This window comes from Annulohypoxylon truncatum, assembly GCF_022578515.1.
Source record: "Annulohypoxylon truncatum strain CBS 140777 unplaced genomic scaffold F4807scaffold_5, whole genome shotgun sequence".
Classification (NCBI taxonomy): domain Eukaryota; kingdom Fungi; phylum Ascomycota; class Sordariomycetes; order Xylariales; family Hypoxylaceae; genus Annulohypoxylon; species Annulohypoxylon truncatum.
In genome coordinates, this window is record NW_025953791.1 from 196,007 (window position 1) to 214,875 (window position 18,869).

Sequence of the window (18,869 nt, forward strand, 5' to 3'; positions counted from 1 at the left end):
AAGCACCCCAGCCTACTTTCGGTCAAGTCGCCTCATACCAATCAATCATACACACTATGTCGACCAGGCTACCCAGTTTTCACGGTTTTGAAACGGGCAGAACGGGACGATGGAAACTTGAAAGTGCAAAGTACCCCGATGTAAGCGTAACCGGACCTTCCCGGCTGTCAACCCGGACCGCAAACCAAATCCCGAATTGCTTAATTGGATATGTCTAGTACAATGGCTTTCCCAACGCATTGCTCGGTTTTCTTCTATCCCGTATATACCCTCAAGAACAATTGAGGTTCTCGTCCCCGGAATGCGGCTCTTATCTATCTGATGGGATGAAAATTTTGGACTGTTATTAGACGACTCGTTGACGCCGAATGTTTTAAATTCCAAATCTAATAACGGGATTGCGTATCTAATGAGATAGCTAAAACATACGTAGCCTCAATCAAGATGAGTCTAACCCAAGTACTATACACTAGCTTTTGCAAATTATAGACGAGTGCCCCTAGTTGCATGTAGGCCCAGTTACGAACCTGTCGTGGTAGCAGGTTTGGTAGATAGTGATTTCGACGCCTCATAATACTCTTTACTTGTCACTGGAACGTCTTAAAACAGTCTTATTTGGAAGGAAGTACCTAGAATCTCTGCATTCGAAACTGATTGTAGTGTATATGGTGGTTGTCACAAGATAAGACGAGTCGTGTAACCCTAGGCTCTGAAATTGCCTTCAAAAGTATTCAGCTGACCAAGGCCGAGTTTTATTTTCTTGTTCGGATATACCTAACCCCGTCGTGTCTGGTTATAGGTAGTCTTGCCTCAGAATTCCCCTCGTGACTGCTTCAAGCCACCGAGCAAGGACAAGTGTCTCGAAAAGCCCTGCTGTAAGATGTGGTCACTGTTACGTCCCTGACCATTTGCATGAGATATTTGGAAATCCGGGGAAGAACCTGCGGTACTATTCCGTGGTGAGGATAAGCAAGCTCATAGGACTGGGGCGTTGATTGAGGACCGGCAACTAGGTGGTGACAAAACGTGGAGGAATTCTAACGGGATGCGTTGGTTTCCAGATCTCCGGTATCTTATAATTAGCCAAATGGTTCACCAATAGTAAGGGACGGGGAGAGCTCGACGGTCAACATGACGATGCAAAAATGTCGGTGACTCCGGTGGAGGCCAAGGATGCCATTTCAGACGCCGAGAACGGCCTACCCACTAACATTTCCATCGTATTGAAATAGATGTGTATACGTAGTCTGGAGACGAAGGGAACTAACAACCAGCCCTATGGATTCCCTCAATCTCCTGAAAGGGCACTAAGTGGCTCCGCTTAGACTAGATAATTTTTTTTTGCGGTCACCTGAACGCTCTTAATCCCCTTCACTAGTTCGTCATTACCCACGACCCTTTCAAAATTTCCAAGCTGCAAGTAGAATTCGCGACAAGCCTCTTCGAAACCACAAGGAAGTATCGGGATGGTAAGACGGCGCCTCGTTCTTGTTTCTATGCATAGCTGTGAGGCTGACGGCCTGATCTTAGCGTGGTTGATCTGATATCTCACAATGCTGGTGTCTCAATTGTGACGAAACAGGATTACGTAGGCAGTATATCCTTAACGTGAGGCGTCGCGGTATAGGCCTAAGTGTAAGTCATTGGACTTTTGTGCCAATACATTCCTATGTACCGTGGAAGAGGTAGTATTGCATAGGCCGGCAGACCTTTTAGGACGTGAGGCCCTGAAAAAGTTGAGCCGACCACAAAGCAGATCATCGACATTTTCTCTCTGTATTGAAGAGGAAGGGTCAAATTTGTGGGGAATAAGGATCGATGATTTAAGTGTTTAGTCCCTAGCATCTCCGAGGAGACAGGGTTCTAGAAGCTAAATGGAAGTACATGTAATTGGCCTGGGTAGGTCCAGGCGAGTTGCGGACCAATCAATTCTCTTTCCAAGGCGGCCAGTTCCGCTTTAGGAATTTTTTTTACCTTCCAGGCGAACTCAAAGCAGGGGTCTTCCGCGTGTGCTTTGTACCACAGAATCGCCAACACCCAGCCATAACTGTGCAGACTTCAGAAATGTCCTCGACTCAAAACTTGAATATATCATTTATCAATTATCCTAACGCTCGGCTTCGCCCATTACCAATAAGCGCTACACCACAGCGCGGCTTAAAAGGCTCTTATATTCCCACCAAGTTGAAAGTCGAAACCCCCAATTATTGGCGGAAAGATCTCTTTCATCGCCATGTGTAACCTCGAGAGTTTTTCATTGGTTGGATTCGCAGGAACGGATCAGCCAACATCATCTCGAGGCGTCGGCTCCGTCGGCTAACACCTTCTAGAAAGCTTCTAGCGTCCTTCCAGATCTTCTCCTCGGTCTGCCATCCCTCGACCTTACGCGTTACGACTTATGTACAATGCCACACCCTCATGCCGGCTAGGTCTGCATGCAGCTAAAGCTCATTTTGAACTCATGCCGCCTCTCCCTAGTCGCCGATTTCGCTTCTCTACCCAGCCCTACGATATATTACAAGCTGAGACATTTGCCATTTAAGATGAATATTGTTCACCGTTGCTACAGGTATTGCCTCGCTGACGTCGCTCAGATTTCTGGCGTTGAAATCAATATTCTGGTTTCGGTAAGCCACATCAAAAGCGCATCGTCATTTCGGAGATGTCTAAATTCGATGCAGTCCCCCTGGCTATAATCGCGCATCTGTCATAAATCATAATAACTGCAATCTCTGATGACTAGTTTCCATACTGTACAATTCCCTATTATTGCGTATGTCAGACAAGTTGGTTGACCGACGACTAAAATGCGCATCTCTCCGGAAACTTGGAATTAGCTTCGAGCCCTGTCGAATTAACGTTATCAGATTACCCAGCTTTGATGCCACAGAGCAAAGAACCCCAACCCCCACGCCCAAAGAGTTGGTTCATGTGGACTCGATGATCTCTGAGTAGCCAATCGAGAAAGAATCTCGAGTTGTCCCGATTCCACTTATGCATAAATCCCATCTTCAATGGTAATCTCTAATGTGTTTGGCATAGATTCTTACAGTTGATCGTCATTGTAGATGGGGTTTCATGGAATCTCACGCATCTAGACCGGGCAAAGCAAAGCTAGAGCTACACGTAATAGGAAATGGAAGAGAATTTTTTAGGGTAGTTCTCGAAAATTTTCACTTCACACTAATGCTTCTCTCAAGCTGAATGGTTTCGAAGACGGGATGGGATGACCACCATAGATAGTGCAAAGTGACATACTTATCATTACTAATGCGAGTTTACAATTTGTCTTATGATATACCAATGCAAGTGAAAAAAAGCTACGGACGAACCCTGCTGAGGAACGCCGCGTCCTATCTCAAATGGCGTCTTCATGAAGTATATCCTGTAGCCCCCTTTACGACACCGAAGGCACCCCCACCTTTTCCGAACATCTCCCTAACGTCACTCACAATATCATCAGGTCGTTCCCAAGCAGCAAAATGGCCGCCACTGCTGTGCTCCTTTTCAAATACCACAGGACCCAGCGTGCGTACCCATGTGCTGGGCCGAACCTGCAAATCCATGGGAAAGTGGCTGAAACCAAGCTTCACGCCGCCTGTCCACTCCCTCAACTTATGGCGATCTATCTTGTTCTTTCTGCCGTCGACGTTGTGGGCTGTCTCATAATAGATCCTAATGCTGGCGGCGGGGCCCGCAGTGCTGAACCAGTAGATGCTGACCCAAGTCAGGATCTCGTCGTCTGTCCAAGGGTACGAATCCGTCCAATCGTGGAGCTTCTCATAGATCCAGGCTAGACAAGCTACCGGGCTATCCGCCAGCGCGTAGCCAAGAGTCTGGGGTTTGGTGGATTGCTCCAGGTTGTACCCCTTACCTTCCCTCTCGAACCAGTTGGATCGGCCTACGCCGTGCTGCTCTCGGGGGTTGTAGGGCGTTATGGCGTGCTGCAAGGCTAGAATAGGGTTTTTAAAGAATTCGGGAGCGTCTGCGGAGTCGTAGTTGTAAAGTGTCGCCTTACAGTACTTTGGATATAAATGTGCGAGAGCTTTGCTGATATGACAACCCCAATCACCTAAGCTTAGTGTTAACAAAGTCGGATTTATGTTGTCGGTCTGCGAATTCAAATGGCTCACCTCCCTGTGTGACGTATTCTTTGTATCCTAACTTTAACATGAGCTTGTTCATAGTCTCCGCATACTGTTCCATCGCAAAGCCTCGCTTCTTCGGTCCCTCGGAGAATCCAAAGTTGGGTAACGATGGCGCAACGACGTCAAAGGCGGGATATTTGACACCGTCACCGCCTTCGGCCAGGGGCTTCAGTATCCTCAATACTTCTTCAAAGTGGCCAGGCCAACCGTGAATGAAGAGCAAGGGGATAGCACCTTTGACCTTGCTACGGACATAAATGAAGTGGATTGCAAGAGGATCAAATCCGTCACATTGAATATCGGTGACGAACTGCGGTACTTTGTTTAGGTCATCTTCTGCCTTCTTCCAGTCATATGATTCCTGCCAATATTTCGTCAATCTCTTGATATCGGCAAGAGGAGCACCCACTGTGAGCAACTGGAGTCAGTTATAGACACTTTACAGCATACCAGAGGGCACGTGATTATGCAATTGTTACTAAAGGGCCTTATCATTTAAGATGTCTTGAGAATAGACTCACTGTCCCATCCAGCTTCATCAAGCTCGTCAGGAAACTTGGCTAGAGATAATCGTGTTTTCAATTCCTTTATGCGTTGACCATCGACAGAGATGGTGTATGGTTTGATATCTGCCATAGTGGGGACTTGGTTGGAAAATGGTGGCAAGTGAATCCGATATAGAATTGGCTGCTAGACTTTGATTGTCTTGCTTGAGACCACTGGAACGAAATCTAGAGCATTTCATTGCTGCGATTCCAAGAGTTTATATAATACGGCAGTAAACTTAGATTTATTGATCCTGATGCTGCAGTTGCATGACAAACGCTACATGGACGAGTTGCTGAGGTAATCAGGGCGCATATGTACACGATTATGACGTTATAAAGGGCGTAGGACAACTTCAATTGCAACCTCGAATTGCCTGGTTGCGTGCATGATGCAGACTTCACCTGGGCAACCGTACGAGTATGATCAATGATTGGCGTGTGCTTAGTAACATAAAAAAGCTCATCGATTCGTTGATGTTGGGTTAAACACAGGGAACTGCACGGGAAAAAGCCACGATAATGTTTTGCAGACATCTATGTAGACTTAAGCATTGCATACAGCATGTACACCGCTACCGGAAGATTTGATCTATACACTACATACATACATGTATACACAAGTAGGTATCTATATATCTAGGTACATAGATAAGTAGTTAAACTCATGATTGAAATAGGTGCTGAGTCTCTTAGCAAGAGAGAGAAACAATAAAGGTTGTGACATTGTCCAACAAGTCTCGTGAGAATAATTGGATGATAGAAAAATATCGTTGTTCTGATCAGACGAGATCTACCTAGGTAATCATGATATCACTAGGTAGGTACTATGGTACTTAGGCAATATCTGATTTAATGAATGATTGGTTATGTCATAGGGCTTCTACTTACTAACTTGATGTTTAATGTTGCTGATTTAAGTACTGGGTACCTAATGCACCTAAGCATATGATTCGCTGCTGCATACGTGCACAGATCCATAGAGGGCCAGACCGCTTCCATAAATAAAATAACCGTGCACACGGGCACTTGGCTAGTAAAATAATTGTTGACTTTCTCCCAAGTAAACAACCTGGAAGCTCCTCTTCCTCTACTTCCCCCACAACCATTCCTCAATTTAATTTCATCATCCCGTCAATACACCCGCACCCGCATATTCCCTGCTCGTTAACATCAAGCCCATACTCTTTCACGAGACCATACTCAATCTTCACTTCTATCAACTACATCACACTAATAGCGACGCTGAAAGTGTTTAACAATGGCGCGTCGTTCCGCGCGCCTCGCGAGCGCTACCAAGGCAAGTAAACATCACACTAACCTGTCTTCTGTTTTTCTTCACCTCCACACCGCCTCAACCTTTACGTCGATTTTTGCGCAATCATCATGCTATATCACCAAATGAGATACCTATGAATCTGACTCATACTTTCAATTGTAGAAAGCTACCGCATCTCCGGCACCCCAATTGGATTCCGTATCGGAGCTCAATGACGATTCAACTTCACAATCTGGACAGACTAGCCGACGACTTGACACAATCGTGTCTTCACCGATGCGTCAGTCTACGACGAAGCCTGCTACCCCATCTGTAGCCACACCTGTTAAGCTCCCCATGTCCGAAATGCATCCCAGCAAGGTGCATCCAACTACTGCTGCGCCGTCGTCTGGCTTGAACTTGGGTTTCACAGACATTGATTACAATAAGAAGACACCTCGTGCGCCCGCTGTTCTTCAATCTACGCCCTCTAAGACGCCCATGTCGGTTCCCACAAGCGACTTCACCTTCCGCTACACTGCGGATGACGATGCAGGCCTTAGTCCCGCTGCTAAGAAATTGATGGGCGACATTCGTAAAGATGCGGCTAAAATCAAAGCCGAACTTGCTGTTGAACGTGAGCATGAGAAGAAACAAGAGGCAGAACAGCGAAAGGTTCGGCAGGCTATAGGAAAAGCTGGCCGCTTTAGCGCTGCTCACATGGCCGAGTTCAAGAAGATGGATTCTATCGAGAATCACCCATCCGCATTTCGCTCTCCTGGCACTTCTACTCCTGTGAAGCCAGGTCTCAAGCGCGCTCGATCGAAGGCAGACCTTGACGGATCTGATTCGCTGCGATCGAAGAAGTCCTTCTCTCGCCTAGTCCCTAGCTCCCCCCAGAGACAGGAGGAACCGGTATCCCCTGTCAAGAGAGTTAAGCAGCGGCTAGATGATGATGTATCCGCACTTCGCCCTGTCTCTCGAGATGGCAGCAATATTCCTCGCCCGAAGAGTAGCGGAAATGATTCCGTTCATGGAGCTGCCCCCCGCTCTCACCTAAACCACTTAATGACTCCGACAAAGTCCTCGCTGGCGCGCTCAGCCAGCGTGAAGACTCCTGCTAAGACCTTGACTAAGGCACAGAGTAAGCCTGACCTTGCAGAGCTCAGTAGAACCCCGAGCAAGTCCAGCTTTGCTAGCCGCGCAAGAATCTCGAGCCAGAAGGGATTCTCCAGCCTTAAGAAGGCTGTGATCCCAAACTATGTGGGCTATTCAAACCAGGTCCAGACTCCGGGTCGATTCGATAGGGTCAAATCGATCTTGAAGAGGCAGATTGGTGGACCTAAGTCTCACATCCCTCAGCTTATGGCGTCTCCTTCGAAGACGTCTCTTCATTACGGAAATAGTGAGGACCCTCCTAAGGCTCCTCTTACGACTCCGGCCCGAAAGGTGGAACGACATGTGGGGTTTACGCCCGCGAAGTCCAGTATACCTCGTTCTAAGGGAATGGTGCGGTTCCAATCCGGCACCTCCACCGATGACAAGTCCCCCGGCGAGAAAATTTCTCAGGGCGATGTTGCGTATCCAGACCTTTCAGCATACTGTCGAGACATAAATGGCGACGCCGAGATGTCTGAAGATGCTAATCCTCCGGAATCGGTGCCTGGAACCTTCACGTTCCGCAGTGATCACACCATTCGATTTGACAGCGCATCGCCCACTGGTTTTGGTGGTGCTGCTGGTCAGGCTAGTATTCGCCACATCCGCGAGTCGGTTCTGCCTACGGGCCGAATGCCCGGCAGTTTCCCTCGACCTTCTGATGTGTCTCCCAACAAGGAGAACAATGTTCCGCCTGTCGGAGACGGAATTCCTCATGGAATGTCCAACAAGAAGCGACATAGGGCTAATTGGGATGAAGAAGATGACGAGCAAACCGACCAGCGCGCCTCCAAGAAGTTGCGAAAGAACCCGGCAGCCGAAGGCCACGCACTTGTGGCGCCCCGATTGCTTGGTCGAGAGTCGCCGACCAAGAAGTCCAGTGGAACTCCTCGTACCCCGAGCCCGCAGAAGAGTCCGCAGAAGAAAAGCGGTGGCCTCAGCCTGAGCAGGCTTAACATGCTTGCTAGACCTAAGTCGCGCAAGTAATCTATTATGTGGCAACTGTCGATGCCTATGCTAATAGGCCGGCATATCAGGATGAGAGGATGCATTTCACGATTTTCATAAGGACGCAATTAGCTGCTCATACAACCTCTAATTAGAATGCCTGCATTCAGACTGTTAGCAGGATCATGTTGGAGCAGATTCTATCTCACGTTTGAGATGTGTACGAATATCATTTGGTTTCGACCTTTTCGTCGCCTGCATCGGTCGATTCATACTGCATTGGGGTCTGCGAAGGGTTTTGTAGGATAAGGAAATCCGAAAGGTTCATGGTTAGGACTGGTGGTTCATTCTGGGTGGCTATGGCGTACTGAGATGCATCACAAATTCGATAGGTCCTACGTATTCACGATCATAATGACAAAACCCCCCGTTACGAAAACAACAGGAGTAACTACATCGTTTAGTAACCAGTGACTTCCTTATATCCATTATCAAAGTTTCTACTTGTAGCTATCTGCATGCCGAAGGGACTCGGGACGATCTAGGGACGGCTTCCTTATGCTAAGGCGCTCTTATCAGAACAAACTCCTCCTTATATCTCGTACCTAAGCTAATATCCAGTTCATTAGATTCACATCTTTCGCCGCTGTAGTAATTATTAGGCCCACACTTCTTGGTTCTATTCTAGTCATTCGCTTGATTCAATCCATCGTTTCCAACACGAGCTGTCGCTAACGTGAAGCTACAACAATAGTGTTAACAATAGGCATTCTACGAGCATAGGTACTCTCGAGATAAACATGTCACCACCTCCTTCCAAACCACAACCACATCCCCACCTCTTCACCTGCACGTTCTGCTGGCACCTCTCACGCGGACCGCCCCGCGTCCTCGGCCGCTCTGCCCGCCTCACCTGCGACTCCTGCTACCACAGCCTGATCGACTTGGCCATTTGCTAGGTGTGTGGCGAGGTCGTCTTCCGTGGCGACGAGTGCGTGAGTCTCGGGTGGTGCTTCTGGCATCGCGCTTGCTACGGCTGTGTGTTCTGTGGGAGCAGGAAGATCGTTACTGCGCCGACGGTTGCGGAGCTGTTTGTCGACGACGGCAGTGAGGAGAGGGAGAAGGGGAGAGATGGCGATGCCGTTGGAGTTTGCTTGGGAACAGGACCAGCCAAAGAGATCCACGACGTCCCGACTTGTGCCAATTGCGTCGTCGAGTGCGAGATCGACTCGGCAGACCAGCACGCCCTAGAACAGAATGCGTTGCGGAAGGTGGATGGGGTTGATGGGGGGTTGGCAAGGAAGAGGTGGGAGAAGAAGGATGGACAGATTAGCAGACTCGCCGTTGGAGAGATCAAGAGGACACCGGGAGTGACGTTTAAAGCTGCTATCCAGGTGAGTTTGCTAACTACAAGTCGTGGCATAAAACCTTACGTATAAAAGCAGAGCCCACTAAATCCACACCGGTCCTTGAGATCTACACACGGCCGAACACACTTTCCACGCCTACCTGGCGATGGCGCTTTGAGCGGCTCGAGTGAATCGGCTAGTGATGGTGAAAGTATTGACCCCTTAGACTCTACTATATACATCTCGATTCTGGACCCTATCGGCGAGCCTGCTTTCAAACCTAGTCCTACAAAGCCGATTCCTCGATGGATGCAATGGCTCCCGAGCCAGCGAAATCGCCATCGACAAAACGAGCCTCGGCCATACTCTCTCATAGACGAATACTTCCCTCCTCACACTATACCTGAGACGGGCGACTCTATACCCAAACCGAGTTCCATCTGCCCGACAAGTCCCAAGCAAGAATCTCCTCGCCCAACAACCTCTCCGCACAACCCTAATCGCCGCCGTTCACAGAAAAGCCCTGATTTCAGCAACATACCTCACTCGGCCATCAAAGCCGTAAAGGGGCCCTCCTTCGTGCTAGACGAGCCGCTAATGCGTCCATCCTCGCGCATGACCCACTCAACAAGCCACTCCACATCCAACAGCTCCAAATCCATCAAAGCAGACCCATTCACACCCTCCTACTCATCAGACGCTCTTCCACCACGCACCCACTCGCCCTACGCGCCGCGCAGACCGTCGCCCCTAGCCACGCACGCGGAAGTGCCCGAAGGCGGTAGCGGCGGCGACAATAACAACAACAACAACAAACCGTGGAAGGCGCGGCTCCGCCGCTCCCCATCGCCCCTCGCGGAACACTTTAGACGGTTCGTGCGCCGCACGCCGCCCGCCCAGTCCACGGAGTTCATTAACTTGTACCGGCCCCTGCAGCCGCCGAACCCGGGCGTCGCGGTACCGGGGTGTAGGATGGATAGGGATGTTGGCGATGGTAGGCCGGTCCGTAGGATGCTGGGACGACGGCGGACGCCGTCGCCGCCGCCGGGGGTGGAGGGCGGGGTGCCGGAGCAGGTTGTTGTGGGGACTGGGGATGTGGTGGATTTGAGGAGCGTGAGGAAGAGGTCTAGCTTGCAGAGCGAGATCAAGAAGTTGTTGGGGGGGAAGGGGCAGGGGAAGGAAAAGGAAAAGGAGAGGGAGAGGGAGTGATGGGGGTGTATGTCTACGGTGGAGAATTGTTACTTGGCTAACCTAGGATTCTGTAAGTACTGTTAGACGTTAGATTTTAATACGTTACTATCCGATTACGTTTATGCGGATACTGTACTTGATGATTTCGGTGGTTCTCCTATTGTTGATGGACGGACGGATTTCTCTGGACGGAGAGATGGTTGGGGAAATGCGAAGGCTGAACATTTTACGGGAGTAAATCCTGCTGTCGATCCGGGAGCTTGCTTTCATAGCACGTCCAAACTCCGAAAATAGGAGGAGTGGCTTACATTTCATTCATGCAGTGTTCATTCTTCTACCTACCTCTCGTGGCGACCTATCTTCACAACTTTCTAAATACCCCATTTCACTTCGTATCATTATTATGAGAAACTTTCCAGGGCTGAATTGGTCAATAAGCTGATATCACCTTTGGCGAGGATTCTCTCCTGTGTTACTACGACGTCCTTACGTAATACCAAATTTCCTAATTAGGAACCTGTCGCCGGGTTTGATTGGTCAATCCCTTTGTAACGCAGTTCAAGCGCTCCCGCGCATATCCTTGAAAAGGGGTCAGGATCTAATACTCACTTATATCTACTATAAAGGATACTTGGACCTAACCTGATTTGATGAAGACTTCATTAATTATTCATGAAGTAACTAACTTTTCTTTTTAGGTGGATATCCTCCCTCCCCTGCGTTGGTAGGACGGCACTGTTTTTTATTCGGCTTGAAATTGCGCAAAATGGTGGCGATGGACCTGTCTCTCCGGCGACTGGTGTTCAGGCCTACATCTATTCATTGACAGAAGGGTCGTTGACGATTTTATAAAAAATTCTGAGAGTTTAACAAGTTTGAACATGTATCACTTAGGTACGGCGTGTTACCGCCTACCCTTCCAACGCGTATAAGGCCCTCTAGGCAGAATCTTCTCATGCTATAATGGAATGAGCTTATTATGTACTTGTGTAAACTCAAATGGCGTATATGCTTTCCATATGCGTAGGTAGGTATTAACTGAGCTAATAAATATATAGATAAACTTTAACTTTTATTCTTCTTCATACGATTAATCGTCTAACAAGGTTTTCTGAGATAACTTTAAATGATTATACGACTCATCCCGTTTTCCTAATCACCTCATTTATTTCTCTGGCCTTCTCTACTTAATATATAAGAAACTCGACTTTCCTTAGAATTAGTCTACCACGACAGACCGTCGAGAATGTTTCCACAGAAGTTCACCAGAGTTTTCGTATCATCAAGAAATATTGCCCCGACGCTATCGTCTCGACTATAGGCTATATCTGGCAATAAAGACGATGAATACGAAGATGAAGCCAAGGTTCAGGGAAATTCAGACCATTGGAGCTCCTTAGGAAGCATCAACTCAGCTACGCGTAAGTAGTGAGCTCGCATCCCTAGCCAGTGCTACAGTGTTTGGCAATTGACGATTTAAAGTTATTCTTCCAAATGTGACATACGACCTATCCTGGAATTTCACCTTGTGGGAACCCGTGGATACATTCTTTCCACAAAAGGAATATTTCCATCCTCCTGATATCGCGTCTCCAGACCAAGCTGGTCAATTAGACCGACTAGGGCGGATCATACGAAGACACATATTCTGCGGTTATGGAGATGGGATAAGACCTACGTGACCAGAATTCCATCACGGAGCTGAAATAGGCTCTTCCCTACATTGGGAGACAAGGTTCTATTGGAGCAGGATGTTCCCAAACTTCTCAACCATCACGACACCAATATGACGAGGTGGAACCAATTGCTCATGCTAAGTGTCGTTAAATTTCCTCTCGGACTTCTACATTATCACGCCAGCCAACCTAACCTCCCGCTACGGCAGCAGACCTTAGGAGGTCACCGCCACTACCAACCACTGTGCTAGCAACAACTACTTAGCGGTTAACTATTCGGTCGCATTAGGTTGTTGCACACAATGCCCCTCCGAGCAACGTGGCACATTCCATTATCGCGTCGAATACTTCGCCGACAGGAAATACGTGGGGCCTTGGGCACATATTGCAGGATGTCGAAAAGGCACCTATGAGACAGGGTCAACCATTGGGAGTCATTCTCGACAATCGTGACACCATTATCTAATATCTGGTATAGATGATGCTATGGCAGAGAAGGGAGGGAATTAGCCTCAGCACGATCTCGCGGAGGCTGTTGCGAATGGCTGGCACCGGGGAAATACGGATACGTTGATCTCGACCTTTTTTAAGGTTACACTGACGATATCCGCCACAATGTCGTCTAACATTGTCGATAGCGTTATCACGGGACGGAATTAGCTTCCGCAGCAAGAGGAGGGAATAATGACGTTGTTGTGCGAGGAGCGAGGAGTTACACTCGCCTAAGGAGCGTGGTATACATACAAGACGTGCTTCTGCCGACAGGTTTGTTTCCCGGTTGAGGATCTTCCGAATGCCTAGAGCAACCTTATGGAGGTCGACATGCCAATACACGTCTTCTTTGACCTGCGTCCTTGCGACGATAAAGATAGGATTGCGTACCTCCCGGTCGTAGACGGCCATGCATTCTACCATCAACTGCCAGTTGCGCTCAAAGACCGAGACAGGATGACAGTGATATCTCCGAGGGGCCTCGAGATATCAAATGTGGCCCTCATGGGTTTCAAGAATTCACCCGCCTTTGGCCAACGATTCATGCATCAAAGGTTACACTCCTTTAAAGCTTTCGCTAAGGCATTTGTGGACGATATTGTGATTTTCTCGGACACAGAAGAGGAACATCTCACCACTCACTCACAAAAGACTGCCATATCTGGTGGCACCTCTCCGAATAAGGAAGAGGCGCTGGGGGACGACGACCATGCTCTGTTGAAGCTGTTCAACGACTTCGAGACCCCAGCACACGACGCTATGGAGGAAACCAGGAAAGCGAAGTACACAAAAAAAAACACAGCCTCCGCACTGAATGCGTTTGATGCTGCTAGATATAGTCAACTGTGACTAGAAATTATAGGACATCAATAAGTTTAAACACCAAACTCACCGTGGCGTCGACTTTTCTGTCACAATTTAACTTCGAAGTACGTTACATAGCTGGGAAAATGAATCTGGTTCCCGACGCCTTATCATGACTACCGACACAAGATGATTCACAGCAGGAGGAAGACGCGGAGGATTCTGTTCTCGAAGATGTTGTCGAGGATATTCCAATGGGAGCTACGTACGTTGCAACGGAGCAGAGCTACCAATTGCTGGGCTCACGAAAGGGCAAAATCTAGAAAGCGTATGATTGTTGTATTTCTAAGAAATGAACGAGAATCTCAAACGAACGGAAAATTTTGAATATGCTACCTATCAACTACATACCTCTCCTTCCCAGACTTGTCCCTGGGCCTTTGGCCCCCAACAACTGCCGGCGACGCAGGAAAATGTCAGCGTCCCTGCTGACTCCGGTCGAAGTCCTTCCGAGTCTTGATCGAAATGTAGATGTTGGTTTTGGGGGACGTCACGTTGGTTGTAGCTGTTCACTTCAAGAGTGCTTTAATTGGTGAAGAATGCAAGGCATTCAATTGAACCATCGACCACGGGACGCAATTCCCATTACATATTCACCTAAATGGGCAGTCGAGAAGAAGACAGCGCTATCAGTTCTCGGAAACGTAATCAAGAACTTACCTACTTGGTGCCTAATATGGCCCCAAGGGAACGAGCAAAACTGCTCGGGACGGAGATGATCGAGTGGCATAGATTGTCAAAGTTGTTCATTAGAAACTGGCTCCCTGCAGGATCGAAGGAATATATCCAACGCGAAATCGACTTTCATAATCCTAGACTACAGCAATCGAAATCCAGAGCATGGACTGAATGGAAGGCACGACGATCTCTCAAGACAGTTCGCTGTACAGAGCAGCGACAGATTCCTTTAGCCACCGGTCGGACATGTGAACAACAATTGCGCGACGACATCCACACCTTTCACCGACGAATCGCTGAAATTTCGGCCGATCAAGATAAAGTTCTGGAAGAGTTGAATCGAGAGATGGATAATCTCCGAAACGCTCGAGAATATTCATCGCAACGACATCTCGAGGAAGTGGACGAACTACAACAAATTCAACACGCAGACGACGGCACCTATCGACATCTTACAATCGTTTTCATCGTGGGCATACTGGGAGTTACTATGGGAGGTACGGATTTAGGCTCTACCTGACCAACAGACCAATTGTCAACATCTGAACCCCCAAAAAAACCCATTGACCTTCATTCTGAGATTTTGCTCCATCAATTAGTAGCACCTCTCCGTTTCGATCGGAGGACCTTCGAGGACGTCATCATTTTTTCTTTCGAAGGGGCAGGTGATAGATGATATCAGCAAAGCTTGAGTGGTCTGTTACGGTGCTTGATTAACTTGTGATTAGATATGGAAGGACTTACGAACGTGCAACAAAACTTGACTATGGTATCAGAGGAGGAAGACGAGGATGACTGAAAGAGGACGTTCACACGAATTTTCCCCGGAGGGGGGAAATTTGTCATGGCTTTCCTGGAAGGCAGTTGCAACTTGCTTCAAACCTATAGATAACTTATATCGACGTCCGCTTCAACGTACTTTATGGCAAATAGTACCTGTGTTCTAGAGAATTAGGAAGTTATTGGTGGTTGAGGGGTACATAGGTACGTATCGATAATGTGCCGTGTAAAATCCGGGGTAAAATGCAGATCGTTGATTGGCTTTTAATATTTCCGGTGCTTGATCCTTGCACTTCCATGTGCTGTACCTTCTTTTTAGGTAACCCACTAGTGGCTTCAAGCTTCCATCATCATCTACCAACCCATTCAATTGAATCTATACCAACACCATTTTTGCAACACATCCGCAACCACCACTCACATAATCAATCTCAACCACCCTCTCTAATATTCGACCCGAGCACCATGGCCCCAATGGCGCGCGTCGACCACGACGCCCTCGAGCGTACGTCCCTCCCCCCATCACCCCTCCTTATCTCATCGCTAACCTCCCTCCCCCCAAATCGCAGAGCAGCTCAAAGACACGATCCAAACCCTAACCAACATAATGGTCCAAGTAACCAACTACGACACCACATCCACCACCTCCCCATCCTCAAACGCCACGCCCAACGCGCGCGCCTCCTCGCGCGACATCGTCGCCAACGAGCTACGCACGCTCTCCGCGAACCTGCAAGCGATCCACGACCGGGCCCTGCACACCTCCCCTTCCCCCCACCCCTCCTCCCACCCCTCTTCCCATACTTCCGGGGCCGGGTTCGGCGGCGAGCTCCCCAAGATCCCGCCCGAGCTGATCCAGTACGTGGACAACGGCCGCAACCCGGACATCTACACGCGGGAGTTCGTCGAGCTGGTGCGGCGCGGCAACCAGCTCGCGCGCGGCAAGCAGGGCGCCTTCGCCTCCTTCCGCGACGTGCTCGCCGGCGAGATGGACAAGGCCCTGCCCGAGCTGCGCGAGGATACCGCGAGGGTGCTTGTTAATACCAGGGGCCGGAGGTGAAGGGGCTGGATTTACCTAAAAGGGGATGGATAAGGTGAGGATGGATAGGAGAGAATAAGATAGGATAGGATGGGGTTGATGGGCGAGGCTCGTGGGTGGTGGTGCTCGGAGTAACCTTGATCTTTTGGAGTTTCTAGGCTAGATGGCCCGTATCTCTTGGAGAGAAAGGATGTATCTCCCCATACCTATGGAGTTTTGCTAAACGAGAGAGTGGGCTATTATGTGCATAAGTTGGCGTCCAGGTTACTTTTCTTACGGAGGCATTCAACTAGCATTTTTGACAGATCGAGAGGTCAGGTAGTGCATTTCAGATGGGCAAGTTTGATTATAGCCAAGGCGATATACTAATGAAGCTGGCTAGACTTTTACGTCCAGTATGTTGTACCTGTTATCGAACTGCGATCACGGATAATTGCAATATGACATGAAGTTATTGGATGTCTTTCACAAGATTTCTATTGCTCGGAATTATAGCAAACCACCTATCCTACGTAGATCCCTTTTTTGTCTACCGGCCGCCGCCTTATTTTGCCATCCTCAAGTACAATACGAGATGCGCATCATTCATGCATATTCCTAACCGCAACAAGCCTCTTATGATAAGATCTTGGTCAGTTCCGCGACGACGGCGTCGCCGACCTCCTTCGTGCTAGCCGAGCCGCCGAGATCCTTTGTCCGGACGCCGCTATCGATGACGTTCTTGACCGCCAGCTCGATGGCGTCGGCCTCCTTCGGCAGCGCGAACGAGTACCGGAACATCATGGCGACGGAGAGGATGGTGCCGATGGGGTTGACGATGCCCTTGCCGGAGATATCGGGGGCCGAACCTAAAGAACGGTCACATTAGCATCACACGCCAAAACCCTGCGTAGGCAGGGGCTCACGAAAGAACATACCATGAATAGGCTCATAAATGCCATTACACCTAGACTTCCCATCCGGGATGCCGCTCAAGCTCGCGCTAGGGCTCAGGCCGATGCTGCCGGGGATGACGCTAGCCTCGTCGCTAATAATGTCGCCGAACAAGTTGCTCGTGACGACGACGCCGTTGAGGCCGCGCGGGTTCTTGACCATGATCATGGCCGCGCTGTCGATGAGCTGGTGCTGGACCCGCAGCTGCGGGAACTCGGCCGCCATCGTCTCGCTCACCACCTTGCGCCACAGCCGGCTCGTCGCCAGCACGTTCGCCTTATCCAAGCTCCAGACCGGCGCCGGCGGGTCGCTCGCGAGCGCGAGGTGCGCCGCCAGCCGCGTGATCCGGACGATCTCCTCGCGCGAGTACAGCTCCGTGTCCCATGCCACGCCGTCATCATCATCACCACCCCCCCCGGCCTCCTTGCGCTCGCCAAAGTAAATGCCGCCGGTGAGCTCGCGGACGACGGTGAAGTTGGTGCCGCGCACGATGTCCGCTTTCAGGGGCGAGAAGTCGACGAGCGAGTCGGACGGGAAGAAGCACGGGCGCAGGTTGCCGTACGTCTGCATCTCCTTGCGCAGCTTGAGGATGCCCTGCTCGGGCCGCACCGCCCCCGTGCCCCATTCGGGCCCGCCGATGGCGCCCAGGAGCACCGCGTCCGCCGACTTGGCCGCGGCGAGGGCGGCGTCCGTGAGGGGCGTGCCGTGGGCGTTGATGGAGCACTGGGTGAGGGGTGTGTCATGTTAGGTTTTTTTTCGAACATTTTTGTCCCCTCTTTTTTGTAGGGATTGAAGGAGGGGGAAAAAGGGGGGGTTTAGGTAGGTAGGTGGCGATGGTGGTGCGGAATTGGGGGTGGTTCTTGGGTGGGATTTGCTTTGGTATTGTATTGTATTGGGGAAAGGACATTAGACGTACGCCTCCTAGTAGGTGTTCTTGAAGGTTGAACTTATTGCCGGAGGAGCTGGAGGACTCGACTGTTTTGATAACCTGGCCGGGGTATGATCCTACGTTAGCAAGTTATTCCTATCAGAGCTGCTTCTGCATATCTTCCAATCAATTGGTGTTTATATCATAACGCATAACGCACCTTGACAGCCTCGGCCACGACCTCTGGGCCGGAGTGGTCTCCGCCGAAGACTACGATGTTGTGTGTTGTCATTTTGAAGGGTCAATTGAGAAGAACGGCGAGGCAGAAGGAATTGCAAGTTGATTGCAAGAGAGATTGGGTTGTAGTAGGATACCTATGAAGAAAGACGTCCCGGTTTTGATATAATCAAGGGATAGTAGCATGTAGGAGTACAATACCGTATGAAAAAAGTCGACCGGAGCTGCGACGTACCTGCCCCGCGCTACAACAGCTCTGCTTCCGAAATCTACCCCACGCAAAACGACCTCCAAAAAAGTGTATACTTCTTACCGTAACGGGAAAACTTAACGTACAGTTCAGCACAGTAACTTTAGCACGTGGGTCCCTTTCTTTGCTTTTTGTGACGGCGTTCTGCCCACGGTGCCGAGATCGGCGTACTATCCCTTTGTTCACCTCTATTTCGGCCGAAAGACACGTGAGGGAGTTGCAATTGACCCGAGCTGTTCTACCAATGTTCCTTCCCCTTTTAACTAGGCAAGTAGGTAATTACTACCTCCTAATACCGAGAGTTGTTGCTACGAGCGATGGGTGTGTGACTCCTGAATTCATCACGAGGAATTAGCTGGGCGGCTTTCCTAGAAGTTCGCTAATGACCTCAAATTACCTACCTGGTGCTAATCAACGAAGCTCCCGGACAGCCCGGAATACTTAATTAACACCCA

At 49.5% G+C, this 18,869-nt stretch overlaps 5 protein-coding genes across 5 annotated transcripts; 3 read left to right on the plus strand and 2 right to left on the minus strand.

Moving 5' to 3' along the window:
* Window positions 1–3,270: 3,270 nt before the first annotated feature.
* F4807DRAFT_412034 (alpha/beta-hydrolase) lies at window positions 3,271–4,941 on the minus strand. Its single transcript, XM_047996743.1, has 3 exons — window positions 4,670–4,941; window positions 4,134–4,556; window positions 3,271–4,072 (listed from the first exon to the last, which is right to left on the minus strand). Exons 1-3 carry the CDS (start codon window positions 4,782–4,784, stop codon window positions 3,372–3,374), a joined length of 1,239 nt encoding a protein of 412 aa, XP_047857423.1. The 5' UTR covers window positions 4,785–4,941; the 3' UTR covers window positions 3,271–3,371.
* Window positions 4,942–5,751: 810 nt separating this feature from the next.
* Window positions 5,752–8,604, plus strand: F4807DRAFT_412035 (uncharacterized protein). The gene is made up of 2 exons (XM_047996744.1): window positions 5,752–5,993; window positions 6,135–8,604. Exons 1-2 carry the CDS (start codon window positions 5,955–5,957, stop codon window positions 8,094–8,096), a joined length of 2,001 nt encoding a protein of 666 aa, XP_047857424.1. The 5' UTR covers window positions 5,752–5,954; the 3' UTR covers window positions 8,097–8,604.
* An 817-nt stretch (window positions 8,605–9,421) lies between these two features.
* F4807DRAFT_412037 (uncharacterized protein) lies at window positions 9,422–10,768 on the plus strand. The gene has a single exon (XM_047996745.1). The coding sequence runs from the start codon at window positions 9,716–9,718 to the stop codon at window positions 10,613–10,615; it is 900 nt and encodes a 299-aa protein (XP_047857425.1). The 5' UTR covers window positions 9,422–9,715; the 3' UTR covers window positions 10,616–10,768.
* A 4,656-nt stretch (window positions 10,769–15,424) lies between these two features.
* F4807DRAFT_412039 (mediator complex, subunit Med10) lies at window positions 15,425–16,613 on the plus strand. The gene is made up of 2 exons (XM_047996746.1): window positions 15,425–15,592; window positions 15,657–16,613. The coding sequence occupies exons 1-2, from the start codon at window positions 15,553–15,555 to the stop codon at window positions 16,145–16,147; spliced, it is 531 nt and encodes a 176-aa protein (XP_047857426.1). The 5' UTR covers window positions 15,425–15,552; the 3' UTR covers window positions 16,148–16,613.
* F4807DRAFT_412043 (3-isopropylmalate dehydrogenase) lies at window positions 16,573–18,470 on the minus strand. Its single transcript, XM_047996747.1, has 4 exons — window positions 18,148–18,470; window positions 17,976–18,047; window positions 17,044–17,782; window positions 16,573–16,974 (listed from the first exon to the last, which is right to left on the minus strand). Exons 1-4 carry the CDS (start codon window positions 18,217–18,219, stop codon window positions 16,742–16,744), a joined length of 1,116 nt encoding a protein of 371 aa, XP_047857427.1. The 5' UTR covers window positions 18,220–18,470; the 3' UTR covers window positions 16,573–16,741.
* Between the last annotated feature and the right edge of the window lie 399 nt (window positions 18,471–18,869).